At 48.6% G+C, this 15,175-nt stretch overlaps 1 protein-coding gene across 1 annotated transcript in view; it reads left to right on the top strand.

The window, feature by feature from the left end:
- Positions 1-283: 283 nt before the first annotated feature.
- Prkcg (protein kinase C gamma) overlaps positions 284-15,175 on the top strand; it is a 28,225-nt gene continuing 13,333 nt past the window's right edge. Inside the window, exons 1-9 of the mRNA XM_021166727.2 lie at positions 284-703; positions 1,051-1,082; positions 2,022-2,104; positions 7,344-7,455; positions 7,616-7,747; positions 9,015-9,171; positions 10,291-10,425; positions 10,727-10,814; positions 11,106-11,135. Of these exons, the coding sequence (XP_021022386.1) occupies positions 534-703; positions 1,051-1,082; positions 2,022-2,104; positions 7,344-7,455; positions 7,616-7,747; positions 9,015-9,171; positions 10,291-10,425; positions 10,727-10,814; positions 11,106-11,135 (939 nt within the window). The 5' untranslated portion in view covers positions 284-533. The remainder of the gene's footprint in view (positions 704-1,050; positions 1,083-2,021; positions 2,105-7,343; positions 7,456-7,615; positions 7,748-9,014; positions 9,172-10,290; positions 10,426-10,726; positions 10,815-11,105; positions 11,136-15,175) is intronic.

Here is a 15,175-nt window from a genome sequence, read left to right as displayed (position 1 = left end):
ATTCTAGATCCTGACAAAACCTACTCATGCGGCTGAGTGGGGGAGGAAGATGGGTGTGGGGGCCAAGATGACTGACTGACTGACTGGGAGAAAGGGGGTGGACAAGGCTCGGAGGACGTCCCCTCCTTGCATAGAGCCTGCGGAATGGAAGTGTGCATGTGGAGAGGAGGGAGGGGCATCTGTCCGGGGCTGGGGGGGGGGGGGCTTTAAACTGAAACCCCGCCCCTTGGTCGTCATGGCAACGCCTTCCCCACCCCCGACTTCTACATTTCAGCAGGTGCCGAGAGCGAAGCTCCCGCCGCCGCCCGTGCCTGCGGCTCCTCGATGCCCCAGCCTTCAGCTCTGACCCCACCCGCTTCCTCCCCGGTCGGTGCAGCCGGTGCCGGGGTGTTGCTTTCTGCCGTGTGCTGTGCACCGTTAGGTGCCTTGCCCCTGTCCTTCCTATCTCAGAGTCTGCGGAGTCCCCCTACCGCCGTCCACCTGTTTCCTCGGAAAAAGGGCTAGCTCGTGATCCCTTCTGCGTTCCTGGGGCCATGGCGGGTCTGGGTCCTGGCGGAGGCGACTCAGAGGGGGGACCCCGACCCCTGTTTTGCAGAAAGGGGGCGCTGAGGCAGAAGGTGGTCCACGAGGTGAAGAGCCACAAGTTCACCGCTCGTTTCTTCAAGCAGCCAACCTTCTGCAGTCACTGTACCGACTTCATCTGGTGAGGGAAGCGGGCTAGGGGAAAGGGCTGGAGAAGGAGGGGACTTGGGGAACAGTCATGTCACACTGGTCCCCAAGCGACTGAACAGAGAGGGGCTGCAGCTCCCACTCCTGGGCTTAATGACAGGGGGTGGAAGTCTGGGTTTCTGGGTCTGAGGGAGGAGGGGCCAGGCTGGATTCTAGGGTCCAAGGGAAAGGAAGCTGGGACTAGAAATTTTGGGTTCTTGGAGAAGGCAACTAGGACTCAGACATCTGGGTGAAATTGGGAAACTGCAAACCTATGTCTTGTAAGGTGGGAGGGCCCGGGTACCCCTCTTTGCACTGACCTTAGATCCTTGACTCTTCCAGGGGCATTGGAAAGCAGGGCCTGCAATGTCAAGGTAAGAGCTGGGACCTGGACTCCTGGGACCCCTGAGGGTGGAGGCTGGGGCCTCACAGCTGAGGCGGCTGACACACGTGTTCTGTTGTCCCCAGAGAGGCGCGGGGGAGCCCTGGGCGGGGGGGTGTGGCAGAGACACACAGCCTGTGGTGGGGAGGAAACTGATGGCAGGGCCACCGCGGAGGTGGTGCTGGGGGCCCCTCCCTCGGCCGGTTCCAGGTGGGGACAGATATTTGGAGAATCTGTTTCCATGGGAACAGAGAGATTTGGAAAAGGGGAGCTGAAGGGGGAGGGGTTCAGAGATGCAAAGTCAGAGCCCCCCCCCAAGACTGCCGTTGCCATGACAACAGCATTCATCCTAAAGCAGGGGCAGGCCGGGTGGGGTCACTAATGGGCGGGTGGGGGCCGGGCAAGGGGGGCGAATCCTAAAACACCAGCTGCCACTTGGCTAAGAACAGAGTGACTCAAGGTGGGAGGCGGGCCGAAGCAGCACCCCCAGACTCACTTCTGTTCAAGTTGCTGCTCTCTCTGTCTCCCTTGTCTAAGGATATTTCTGTTGTTTCTCTTCAAAACCTGTCTTCCTCTTTCCTTGCTTTCTTCTCTCTCTCTCTCTCCTTTCTACTTTGTGTGTGTGTGTGTGCGCACACACAAGCATATTGGGGGTTGTGTTACTTTGTGTTTCTCTGTCTCTTTTTGCCTTTCTTCAAGTCTGTCTCTTGGGGTTCTAGGTCCCGCTCTCTGTGCCTCTGTGTCTGTCTGTCTCCATACAGCTCTTGGTCTGGGTCTCTCCTCTGATTTTCTCTTCATTGGACTCTCTATGTGGGAATTCCTCTGTTGGTGGTTTTCTCTGAGCTGGAATTTCTATCTCTAATTTTTCATCTATTGGGGGTCTCTCCCTTGTCTCACCCTCCCTCTGTGTCTCTTGCATTCTCATCTTTAGTCTGTAGCTTTGTGGTTCACCGCCGATGCCACGAATTTGTGACCTTCGAGTGTCCAGGCGCTGGAAAGGGCCCCCAGACGGACGTGAGTGCCCAGACACCTGGTTCTTCCTCCTCAGGCCACGTCCCCGCCCTCACCCCCTCGGCGTCCGTCCCAATTTCTTTTGCTATTTTTAAGGCTGGGAGGGGAGGGGGGCTGGAGAGATAGAAAGAGCTAGTCTGGCCCAGATTCCTTGCCCTTGGCCTGAAAAGGGGGACTGAGAAGGGGCCTGGGAGAGGCTGGGGACACAGGTGAGGGACAGAAAAGGGACACAGGGGTTGAAGAGACCAAAAGTTGTCACTGGATTCATGAGACTGACATCCAGGGAAGAGGAAATTAAAGAAAATTGGAATGTGGGCGACAGAGAGACAGAGACAGAAAGAGACACAGAGAGATCACGCTGGACAGAGGTGTAGGAAAAGAGAAATTCAAAGCTGGGTGTCACAGCACAAGCCTAGCACATCCTAACACATGAGAGGTGGAGGCAGAAGGATCTAGAATTGAAGGTCAGCTTTGTCTGCATAGATAGTTCTGGGCAAACCTGAGCTACATAAGACCTATCTTAATCGGAGTGTGTGTGGAAAAGGAAGTGGCAGAGATAGAAGATGGTTAGATGTTTAGGGAGGCTTAGAGAGACTCCATGGTGAAGAGACACTAGGCACTCACAGGCATGAACGCATTCAGATCCACAACCACCTCTCCCTGCCTCTACCTCTGCTTAGCAGGGGAGGTTGAGCAGTCAATTCTGGACACTGATTCCTTTCTCCTCCTTCACTTTAAACCCAGCCTCTGATTCTTCCTTGTAAAATGCATCTGTAATCTAGCAGTGACCAGTGGAACGAACTGCCCGTGATAAGGGAGATGTTCTCTTTCTACGGTTGCCATCAGCAGCATGCAGCCAGCACGAAACAGGGATGCTTTGAGAAACAGAAATCCAAGCTCGGTTTTTCTCAGATTGATTTAAATTTGAACAGCTACATTGTTGAACCAGGTAGCATGAATCTAGACATTTCCAATCTTATGTTAGCAGTTCAGCAGAGATTGTTTCTTCCCAGAATTTGATACAAGAAAAGAAGAGCTATACAATTCATAGATAGGGGGGAGATGGCAATCAGGAGGCTCAGGCAGTAGCACTGTGAGTTCGAGGCCAGTCTGGGCTAAATATGGAGACACTGTTTCAAAGAAGGCCCAGGAGGCACCTGGTAGATTGTCTGTTGAAGAAAACAGAATTTGCATACAGGGTGTGAATACATAGAGCACAAATTGAGTACCAGCCCTGGGATATGCTTATTGCCTGCCTGTGCACGTGCTTGCCTCCGACACTATCTGTGTTTTATGAGGTCCTGATTACATGCATACTCATCAGCTCTTTTACACCCAGTGTAGGCTTGAAACTGGATAATTGCACATGAGATAGATTGGTCACTTCTTTTCTTCTCCTCCTTCTTCTTGTGTTCCCATCTGAGCAAACACTCTTTTTTTTTTTTTTTTTTTGGTTTTTCAAGACAGGGTTTCTCTGTATAGCCCTGGCTGTCCTGGATCTCACTCTGTAGACCAGGCTCGCTTCGAACTCAGAAATCGTTTTTTTTTTTTTTTTTTTTTTTTTTTTGGTTTTTCGAGACAGGGTTTCTCTGTGTAGCCTTGGCTGTCCTGGCACTCACCTTGTAGACCAGGCTGACCTCGAACTCAGAAATCCGCCTGCCTCTGCCTCCTGAGTGCTGGGATTAAAGGCGTGCACCACCACGCCCAGCTTGAGCAAAGACTCTTGAACTAAAACACATGATGTGAAAGCCATTCCTCTCTAAATGAGGAATTATCTCTTGCAGTGCTTAGTTTTTCTCTTTTATTAAAAAAATTTAAATATATTTAAAAGTTTTCTCCGTTCCTTGGGAGAGGTCAAAAGTTTCTTTCTTTCTTTCTTTCTTTCTTTCTTTCTTTCTTTCTTTCTTTCTTTCTTTCTTTCTTTCTTTCTTTTGAAGGTCTCATTTTTGTTGTTTTGTTTGAGACAGTGCCTCGCTATATAGATGGCCAGGAACTCACTTTATAGAATAGGCTGACCTCATAGAGATCTGCCTCTGTGCCCTGAGTGCTGGGATTAAAAGTGTGCACCACCATGCTGCTGTTTTTCTTTTCTTTCTTTCTTTTTTTTTTTTTTTGTCTCTCCCTCTCTTCCTTTTTTTGGTATTTTGTTTTGTTTTGCTTTTAGACTGGGTCTCTCTATTGCAGCCCAGGCTGCCCTCAAACTCCTCATTGTACAGATAGATGACTTAGCCTCCCAAATTCTGAGATGACAGGCATGTGTCATCATGGCTGGCTTAATTATTTACAGTACATCTTAAGTTCCTGGGCTATAACCTGAGATGAGAATTGTGCCTACTTATGGGGTCATTTCCAAGTTTCAGTTGAGTCAAACACTTGAGATGGCACCTGGAACATAGTAATAAAATATTGGGTTATTGATATGGCTCAGATGGTAAAGGCATTTGCTGCCAAGGCTGGCAACCTGAATTTCATCCCTGGGACCCACATTTTAAAAGAAGAGAATGAACAAGTGCAAATTATACTCTGATCTCCACATGTACACACTCACACTCTCTCACACACACTCAAAATAGAAAACTAGGGTCTGGAGAGGTGGTTCAGAGGTTAATAGCATTGGTGGCTCTTGCAAAGGACACAGTTTCAATTCCAAGTATCCATATGGTGGCTCACAAGCATCCAGTTCCAGGGGACCAAATGCCCTCCTCTAACCCCTGTGAACACAAGGAATATATTCATGGTGACATATATACATACAGGCAAAACACTCATTGGTGTAAAATAATAAATCTAAAAAGACTAAAACTAGAAGTCTCACTAAAATAAAAGCCCAAGAATGTCTCAGTTTTTCTCTCTTCAGGATCATTCTCTCAATGTTTTCTCAGAGTCAGGTAAGTCTGAGGCTGGGGCTGTAGTTCAGGTGGCAGAGTACGGGGTCCCACCCCTAACACTGTGTAACCTGTCCAGGGTGATGGACAGCTGGAATCTCAGGTAGAGGTAGGAAGATCAGGACTTAAAGGGCATCCCAAACTATACAGTAGGTTCCAAGCCAACCTGTAAAAAGGAAGAAAAGAAAAATGCAGGAGAGGAAGGGAGGAAGGAAAGAAGAAAGGAAGGGAGGAAATAATTTCCTAAGAATCAGGCCTTACCTTGTAGGGTAGAGTGTGAATGGGGAAGGTACTGGCTAGTGTCCTAAATTCCTGCACAACTGGACCCTGGACATTAAGTGTTGCTTCAAGACAGAGACCTAAAGTTCATTTACATTTGACAGAGAAGGATGCTGAGGCTCAAAACTGGGAAAGGAATTTACTCAAAGATCACACATCTGGGAAGTGGCCTGGCTTGTACTTGGCTCATCAAAGCCAGCAATAAACCCCATTCTAACAACCACAGCACCAATAACTGCTGTCAGACGAGCAGCAGCGGGCACGTCCCACATATTCAGTTCTGCTGTGAGTCTCCCTCTGGTGCCTGCTGTAACTGATTCTTGTCTCACATGGGGCCCAGAGAAGGTACCCTTCAGGGAGACAGGGAATGGAGGACTTGGGGCTAAGGGCAGCCCATAGGTCCTCAGAGAGCAACTTGGAGGAGGAGGTGGGAAGGGTCCTGAGAAGTCTCATCTCATGCTCTGAGCAAATGCCACTTTGTTAGTGACCACACCTTCTTGAGCGTCCCACTTCAGGGTTTCCTTCTCTGTTTCTTCCTCCTTTTCTTTCTCCCTCCTCCATTTCTTCTTCCTCCCACTCCACTTCTCTCCCCCTCACTTCTCTTTCCTCTCCTTTTCTCATTCTAGCTCCTCATCCTTTTCCTCTGCTTCCTCCCCTCTTCTTCTCTTCTCTTCTCCTTCCCCTCCTTTCTATTGTCCTTGCCCCCATCTTTCTCCTCCCCTTACTTCTTTCCACCCCTTCTTTTATTTTTATATTTTAAATTTTTTATTTAACTTTATTTATATGAGTCACTGTCTTCATGAGAGGTGGGCATTGGATCCCATTGCAGATGGTTGTGAGCCACCATGTGGTTGCTGGGATTTGAACTCAGAACCTCTGGAAGAGCAGTCAGTGCTCTTAACCACTGAGCCATCTCTCCAGCCTTCTCCCAACCCCACCCAATGCTTCTCTTTGAAGTACTGAGATCAAACCCAGAGCCTCATATATAGCAGACAACTGCTTTATCACTGAGTGACAGACACTCCCAGCCCCTTTAAATGTTTTTAGATAGGGTGTCACTAAGTTACCCAAGCTGGCTTTGAACTCTCTGTGTAGATGAGGCTAGCCTTGAATTTCTGATCTACCTGCCTCAGAAAAGCTGGGATGGCAGACTGGCACCACCAAGCTTCCTTACCCCTGCTTATTTTCCCTCAAAAGCAAATACAGTCATTTGTCTAACCATGATATTTATTTTTATTATTTACTGTGCTTGCTATTCTATCTCCCTCCTTTTAGGAAGAAAGATGTCAGGTGACAGGGGTTTCTGTTATTGTTCTGTTTTTTTTGTTTGTTTGTTTGTTTGTTTGTTTTTTGGAATAGGGTCATGAAGCTACCCCACAGCCAGTGCACGATGACCTTGAACTCCTACCCTCCTGCATGCACCACTACATCCAATTTATGGTGTGTTGGGAGTCAGAAGGTTCTTTGGATGCTAGACAGGCAGTCTATAGAGCGACATCCCCAGTCCCTGCATGTGACAGGTTTCTAATTGTTTTTATGCAGTGCTGGTCTCAGGGAATGTATGTAAACTGAGAGGAATGAGATAGAGCAGAAAACTGACAGAGAGCAAGGCCAAAGGAAGAAAAGCTAAAAGGCTTCTCTCTAGCTAGAGACATTTTTCTCTTGGTAGTTCTGTGCTACACATGGTGGTCCATGCCTACAATCTCAGTTGGAGGCAGGAGGATCAGGAGCTCAAGGTCATCCTTCACTACATTGTGAGTTTGAAGCCAGCCTGGACTAAGTAAGACCCTACTCTTAAGTCTAAAAATAAAACCAAAAAGTCCCAAGGTGGGAGAGATGGCTCTGCAGTTCAGCACATTTGCTTCTCTTCCGGAGGATCTTAGTCTAGTTTCCAACACTTCCTATAAATCCAGCTCCAGGGGGATCTAATGCCCTCTTCTGGCCTCAACTTGCAACTGCACTCACATGCAGACACGCATACACAAAAATAATAATAAATTGTTTAAAAAGTCACCTCTCTTAGGATTTTAGAATCCTCCAGCGCCTACGTCCCTAAATGATTCTTCTCTGCTCCCTAGGACCCTCGCAACAAGCACAAGTTCCGTCTACACAGCTACAGCAGTCCCACCTTCTGCGACCACTGTGGTTCCCTCCTTTACGGGCTGGTGCACCAGGGCATGAAATGTTCCTGTGAGTGTGCCCCGCAGGATGTCTGCTGCCCCTGCCCAGATCAGGCGCTAGAGGGTGCTCTCCTTCAGCCGCAGTGCAATGTCTGAGGTTTAGGGGAGATCTAAGGTGGGGTTGGTGAAGGCCTGGGCCTGAAATGCTATCCCCAGTTTTGTTCCACCAGGCTGTGAGATGAATGTGCACCGGCGCTGTGTGCGCAGCGTGCCCTCCCTTTGCGGTGTGGACCACACAGAGCGCCGTGGACGTCTGCAACTGGAAATCCGGGCTCCTACGTCGGATGAGATCCATATTACTGGTGAGGCTGTGCCTCCTCACTAGCCACACCCCAACCTGGAACTGAGGTTGACTGAACTTATCCAGGGTGTTCCATACCAGGAACCAGAATGCATACCTCCTACAGACCACAGCCTACATCCCTCACTCCATCCCCACTCTGGTGTCGGGCTCCATCCATTCATTCCCTTTCTGGCAGAAGACCTGCCTTCAGCCTTGATCTTTCAGATATGCTCTCATATAGCCCAGGTGTTCTCAAACTAGATGTGTAGCAGAGACTGGTTTCGAACTTTGGCCTGTCTGCCTGCCTCTACTTTCCAAATGCTGAGTTTCTAGACATGCTAAGTCTCCCGCCCTCCTGTACTGGGGATTGAACCTTGGAATTCATCATGCTTATCAATCAATCTACCATTGCCCCCATCCCAACTCTAGATTTCCAATTAGTGGTCATTGAGAGGGTGGGATGAGAGTCAAGATCTGACTTACCCAAGAAAGTCAGACTCCAGACTCTTGAGTCCTAGTGACAGAAAGATACTGAGTCTGATTTCTGGGCACATGCTCCATGCAACAGGCCTTATGCCCTGGATATAGGTGGTAGACAGATAAATCACAGAGAAAGGAGGCTGACCTTGAATTCTTTGGGGTTTTAGTTTAGTTTAGTTTTAGATCCATTTATTTTTTTCTGTGTGAGTATGGGTGAACATCATGTGTGTAATTGGTGCCCATAGAGGCCAAAAATGGATGTCAGTTCCTTGGAACTGGAGCTATAGATGGTTGTGAATCATCATGTAGGTGCTGGGATTCAAACTCAGACATTTGAAAACAAGGGCCGGGCAGTGATGGTGCATGCCTTTAATCCCAGCACTTGGGAGGCAGAGGCAGGCAAATTTCTGAGTTTGAGGCCAACCTGGTCTACAGTTCCAGGACAGCCAGGGCTATACAGAGAAACTCTGTCTCAAAAAACAAAACAAAACAAACAAACAAACAAACAAACAAAAACCAAAACAAAACAAGTGCTCTTAATGGGTGAGCCATCTCTTTGGTCCCTTATTATTATTTCAAACATTTATCTATCTATTTGTATGTGTGTGTGTGCATGTGTGCACACACTTTTCTAAGCCGTTTTTCTCATACCATCTCAGATCATCAGGATTGGTGGCCAGCACCTCCACCAGTTGAGCCATCTTGCTGGCTGTGATTCCCAGTTTTTGACTCCTGGCTCTGGGAAGGCTGGGAGCTATTTCTTGGGTCTCTAATTCAAGCCATCCTTCCCTGCCTTCTCCCTTCAGTTGGCGAGGCCCGGAACCTCATTCCTATGGACCCCAATGGCCTGTCTGATCCCTACGTGAAACTGAAGCTGATCCCGGACCCTCGGAACCTGACAAAACAGAAGACAAAGACAGTGAAAGCCACACTGAATCCCGTGTGGAACGAGACCTTCGTGTTGTGAGCTCTGGGGTTGTGATTTGAGAAAGAGAAGCATTAGAGAGTCCTAGCAGTACACAAACCCAGGATGCCAGGGAGAGGGGTGTATCAGAATGGAGTCCATCTCTAATAAGAGGCAGGAGAAGAGACAGGAATGGGATGATAAAGAGAGGGAGCCAAGAGACGGGTCTCTGAGTAGCTACTTCCCTTCAGTGTGCCCTGCTTGTCAGAATGAGGAGATCAGAGGACAGGTAGAGAACTAGAAAGACAAGACTTACAAGAAGTAGACAGAGAGGGTGGAGAGGTGGCTCAGTAGTTAAGAGTGAGTTCTACTCTTGAAGGGGACTTGGGATCCCAACACCTGCAAGGCATGGCCACTTGTGACTCCAGTTGCAAAGGACCTGATCCCTTCTTCTGGCCTTTACGGGCATCAGACACACACTTGGTGCATAGGCACATGCAGGCAAATTGGTCCTATGTGTATAAAATATTTAAATTGCTAAGGAAGCACAGAGATTGGGAGAGCAAGCTGACAGGTAAATGGATATTCAGATAGGCACTCAGGATAAGTGAGGAGAACAAGAAAGAAAACAGGAGGTTCTGAGGAGAATCCGGAGGAAGCAAAGGGAACAGGAAGTACAGGGGCCCAGGAAAAGAAGGACAGAGGGAAAGGCAGACAAAGGCAATGACACAGGGAGAGTTGTTGTGCATGCCTGCAAAGGGAGCAACGTTGGGGCTGAGGCAAGTTCAACGCTCACTCAGACTACAGAGAGAGACTCTGTCTCAGATAAACAAACAGACAAGCCAAAAGAAAGAAAAGGAGGGAGGGGATAAGTGTGGGGGAGAGGAAGGTGGGAAGGAGGAGAGAAGGAAAGAATGAAAGAGCAGGGGAGAAGGGGCCGATGGTAGGGGAGTGATAAGGACAGAGAGAAGAGCCAGGACAAGAATGCAGAAACCCTGAGTAAAGAGAGAAAAGAACCACGAGAAGGGGCCAAGAATTTGGGAGGGAGGGAGGGAGGGAGCTTGTGATAGTTATAATCTGTGCCTGCCGAATCTTGGGGTCAGAGGTGCTTGGGGTGAGGAAGTGGGACACCGTGACTTTGTGACTTTGGTCCTCACTCTGCTTCTGCCTTCCCACAGCAACCTGAAGCCAGGGGATGTAGAGCGCCGGCTCAGTGTGGAGGTGTGGGATTGGGATAGGACATCCCGAAATGACTTCATGGGTGCCATGTCCTTTGGTGTCTCAGAGCTACTCAAGGCCCCTGTGGATGGATGGTGAGGAGCAAGGCTGGGCTGGCCGTGTCACCTTCTCCCTCCATATGTGGTCTCTCTTAGGCCACCATCTTTCCCCCTTTTACCTTCCAGCATAGCCTCCCCCCCTTTCTCTTCTTCCTCCTCTGCATCCTCCTCTCTCCTCTCCAGCTTTTCCCCTCTTCTCTTATCTCACTCTCTCTCTCTTTCCATCTCTGTGTCGGTCTTTCTGTGTCACTTACCTCCCTTTGGATGTCTTTGCCTCTCCCATGGGTGCCCTGATTCTCCCATCCCTGCCCGGCCCTGGTCTCCGTCTGTATGTCAGGTACAAGTTACTGAACCAGGAGGAGGGCGAATATTACAATGTACCGGTGGCCGATGCTGACAACTGCAGCCTCCTCCAGAAGTTTGAGGTACCCTGACCGACTGACTGGCTTCCCCAGGGGAGCCCAGCCCAGCCTCCCCAACTACAGAGCTGGCTTTTGCCCTGTATCCCTGGTAGACTACTGGCACTGGGACTACAATTCCCAGAAGACTCCAGGGCTCCTTCCTCAACTCTTAGGGGTCTAGGCCACAGGGTCTCGTGGGAATTGTAGTTCTCTATCCCCATAGCTTTGGGGTGTTAAGGGCCCTTGTGGGCCTTTGCTGTAGGATGATTACCAACCGTTCAAGGGGCTCTGACTGTGGCTTTTCTTTTCCTCCAGGCTTGCAATTACCCCTTGGAATTGTATGAGGTTCGTATCTTTGGATGTATCTTCCCAATTCCTTATTCAATTCTGAACACTTATGTTGAGCACTTACTTTGTGTTTGTTTAATAAAGTCAGTGACTGTATGAGACAGGGCCACCATCATAGGTATCTGAGCTCAATTACAGGTATGTCAGGGAACCTCAAAGCCGTGGAGGAGGCATTATTCTACCCTCAGGAGTGAGCGGACAGTGAAGGCTTCTCTTTGAATTGCCCCTTGAGCTTTGCTGTCTCTCTGAGGACAGGGCACTGTTGTATCCATTCACACTCCCTCACTGAACATTATTTCCTGAAGCATAGTGCCAACATAGAATCAGGCCATTCCCTGGGGCTCTTCTCTAATGAAAGAGACAGCCTGAGACATCAGAACAGGAATGTGTTTGATGGTGGAAAAAGCTTTAGGCACCAGGGAGCCAGTACAGCCCAAGAGTCAGGACAACTTCCTAGAGTGTGCAGATGGAAGGAAGGAGAAAGAACACAAGAAGAGGAGGAAGGGAGGGAGGCAGTAAATAGCCCTCCTTTGCTGGTTCAAAAGATAGCATATCTCTGTGTAACAAGGCAAGGATCTAGTCATGGGGGAATCTCTATGCAACAGACAACATGATGAAACAGTTCCTCCTTCATACAACTTGTCCATGATGTAAGACCTGATACAAAATAAATCAAGCCTGGCCTGGTAGTGCAGGCCAGCAATCCCAGCTACTCTGAAGTCTGAAGCAGCAAGAGCACAAGTTCATGGCTTGCCATCTACAGAGTAAGTTCAACAGCAGCCTGAGCTATAGAATGAGTTCAAGGATGGCTCAGGCAACTTAGTGAGGCCCTGTCTCAAAATGAAAGCAAAAGGGAATGTGTGTGTGTGTGTCTGTGTGTGTGTGTGTCTGTGTTTCTGTGTGTCTGTGTGTCTGTGTGTGTGTGTCTGTGTGTAATTATAACTTAGCAGTTGGTTCTTATTTAGAATCCCCAAGTGAGGGGCTAGGGGTGTGGCTCAGTGGAAGAGCCCCTGCCTAGAATTCCCCAGTGAGGGGCTGGGGTGTAGCATTGTGGTAGAGCACCTGCCTGGAATCCATGAGACTTCAGATTCAATCCTCTGATTATTAAAAAACAAGCAAATGCTTGACATCTTAGGATGTCTTAGGTGATAAGAAAAACAATGAGCGTTGAGTAGCGTTGGGAAAGCTTTTGGTAATACTACTGTCTTCTTTGAGAAGCACTGGGAATTCTGCTGATAATGTGTGAGCTTGCAGTAAGAATGCTTCCCTAAGAAAGGGACTGCTGGGTACAGGTGTAAATGAAGCAAGACAATGAGTGAAGATCCCCAGAGGAGGGCCTTGCAGCAGAGGGTGGGATGTGTGTGAGCTGAGGTAGGAGCCAGACAGGAGCTGGGAGCAGCAAAGACAGTAAAGTTGGATCAAGGGCAGTGTGGGAAGGGAAGGAGGTGGCTTCAGAGAGGAAGCCTTGTCATCTCTCAAGAGGATGATGAAAACGTTTTAAGCCAAGCAATAAGGAAGAGTTCTGGGCCGAGCTGTGTTGTATATAAGATGATTGTGAGATTACCCCAGGCTGGCCTCAAACTCACTATGTAGCTGAGGCTGACCTTAAACTTCTGATCTTCCTGCCTCCTTCTCCTTAGTGCTGGGGTCACAGAATGTATCACTTTACCCAGTGTGGACTAACTGCTTAGTTGATGAATACCAATGATTTTATATGATTGTGTGTGGTATTGTCCACAGCTGTTTCCATGATCAGTAAGCAACCATTAGTATTACAAGTGCAGACCTATTATGTGACAGATTCTGGGCTGGGTTCTGGTTGGGTAGAACAGTAGTGAAATGCACAAGAATCCTTGATAGCCTTGGTAGTACAGACCTATAGTCCCAGCACCGAGGAGGCTGAAGCAGAAGGATTGGTATGAGTTCAAGGCTACTGTTGCCTACATAATGAGTTACTGAGCTACAAAATGGGTTTCATGCCAGAAGGAGCGACAGTGTGAGGCTCTCTCTCAAAATGGATGATAAGAAAGAAAGAAAGAAAGAAAGAAAGAAAGAAAGAAAGAAAGAAAGAAAGAAAGAAAGAAAGAGCCGGGCAGTGGTGGTGCACGCCTTTAATCCCAGCACTTGGGAGGCAGAGGCAGGCGGATTTCTGAGTTCAAGGCCAGCCTGGTCTACAGAGTGAGTTCCAGGACAGCCAGGGCTACACAGAGAAACCCTGTCTCAGAAAGAAAAGAAAAAGAAAAAGAGAGAGAGAGAGACAGACAGACAGACAGACCCGTATTCACTCACCAGCACCATATAAAGGTTCCCCAGAGGGCTGGAGAGAAACCCCAGGCTGTAGGTGCTTATTCTTTAGCAGGTCAGATCCCAGTACTGGGTAAAAAGGTGAGTTCCAGGTACTGTTCTAATTTGCATAGGTTACCCACTGACGCTTTCTAACTCTAGCTACTGGAAATTGTATGTATAACACTTACATTGTAGACAAGGTTATGGAGAGTCCCAGTTGGTGGCTGGGTCCCAAGTCTAGAAGGTCAGACTACGTATCTTCAAAAGAGCACACCCTATAGTAAAAGCTTCTTGAAGCCAGGCTGGATGGCTTAGATCTGCAATCCTAGCGCTTGGTAAGTAGAGGCAGGCAGAGCTGGGGCTCAGGGTCATCCTCAGCTACACGGCAAGTTTGAGGCTGGTCTTGGCTACTGGAGATCTTGTCAAAAGACAGGCAAAGACTCTGTTCTCCCGCTTCTTTCTGTCTTTCTGTCTGTATTTCTGTCTTTCTGTATTCCTCCCTCCCACCATCCATCCATCTGTATGCATGTCCATCTATCATATCTGCACATATTCATTTACGTATTCATGTACAGATACATAAGCATTTTTTTCCCTTGAAGCCCAGCTCTGCTCCAGGTTTGAGAGCAAACAGGTGCTGGGCGTGGTGGCGCACGCCTTTAATCCCAGCACTCGGGAGGCAGAGGCAGGCGGATTTCTGAGTTCGAAGCGAGCCTGGTCTACAGAGTGAGATCCAGGACAGCCAGGGCTATACAGAGAAACCTTGTCTCGAAAAACCAAAGAGAGAGAGAGAGAGAGAGAGAGAGAGAGAGAGAGAGAGAGAGAGAGAGAGAGAGAGAGAGAGAGAGAGAGAGCAAACAGGCTCCTGCATAGGATCTGGCAGGGAGTAAGCAGGCATTCACAGGGACAGAGAGATAATTACTCAGGGTCATGCAGGAGCTGTCCATGCTGCACAGGGGCCTCAAGAGAGGCATCTGACCCTGATAAAACCATCAGGAGAAACCTGTAAAGGAGATACTTGATTCTGGTCTAAAGAAGGTTTGAGAAACAGTTTGCAGGAGATGGCACAGGACAGGCTTCAAGATGACTCAGTATCACCTCCTAAGACCTTGAGGGGAGATAGAGAACCAAGTGAATGAGGCCAGGGTCTGTATCGCGGAAGAAGAGGAACAGGGAAGAGGAATGCCATCAGAGCCTGGTTTTGAAGCTGTAGGGAATAAAATCTTAATACACAGAAGCTGTTAGAGCCTTTGAAGCAAAGGGAAGACATGACCTGATTTATTTATTTTTAAATTGGTACTTCTGCCTGCAGAGCAGAGAACATATCAGAAAGAATGGCAGTGAGTATAGAGGGACATGTGTGGCAACTGGCAGTCCAGTCGTGGGACCCCACCCCCTCAACCGCTCAGGGGCTCAGGCAAGAAAAGATCAAGAGAGTCTCCCACCCCCACCCCCACTGATCACCCAGTGTGGTTCCCAGAGGAACAGCAGGCAGTCTCAACTTGGATCTTGTTTCAAGTCCATGTTCTGAGGCCCTACCTCCAGGAAACCTGGGAATGAGATCCCACTGATTTTGGCCAATCCCTCAAGGAGTTCCAGTTTAGAGACTAGTAGGTGAAAATTTGTAGACCAGAATTCTAGCCATTAGTTAAGGCTAGAGAATCCCTTCCTCCCTCCTACCCTTCTACAATCCCTCTTGCCCTTCCTTATTCCTTCCCTTTCCTAAATTCTTACTGTGTCTGTTCTCATCC

This window comes from Mus caroli, unplaced genomic scaffold (assembly GCF_978045245.1).
Source record: "Mus caroli unplaced genomic scaffold, Mus_caroli_1 scaffold_8, whole genome shotgun sequence".
Classification (NCBI taxonomy): domain Eukaryota; kingdom Metazoa; phylum Chordata; class Mammalia; order Rodentia; family Muridae; genus Mus; species Mus caroli.
Note: the sequence above shows the minus strand (reverse complement) of the source record. Positions and strands in the feature narration are given on the sequence as shown.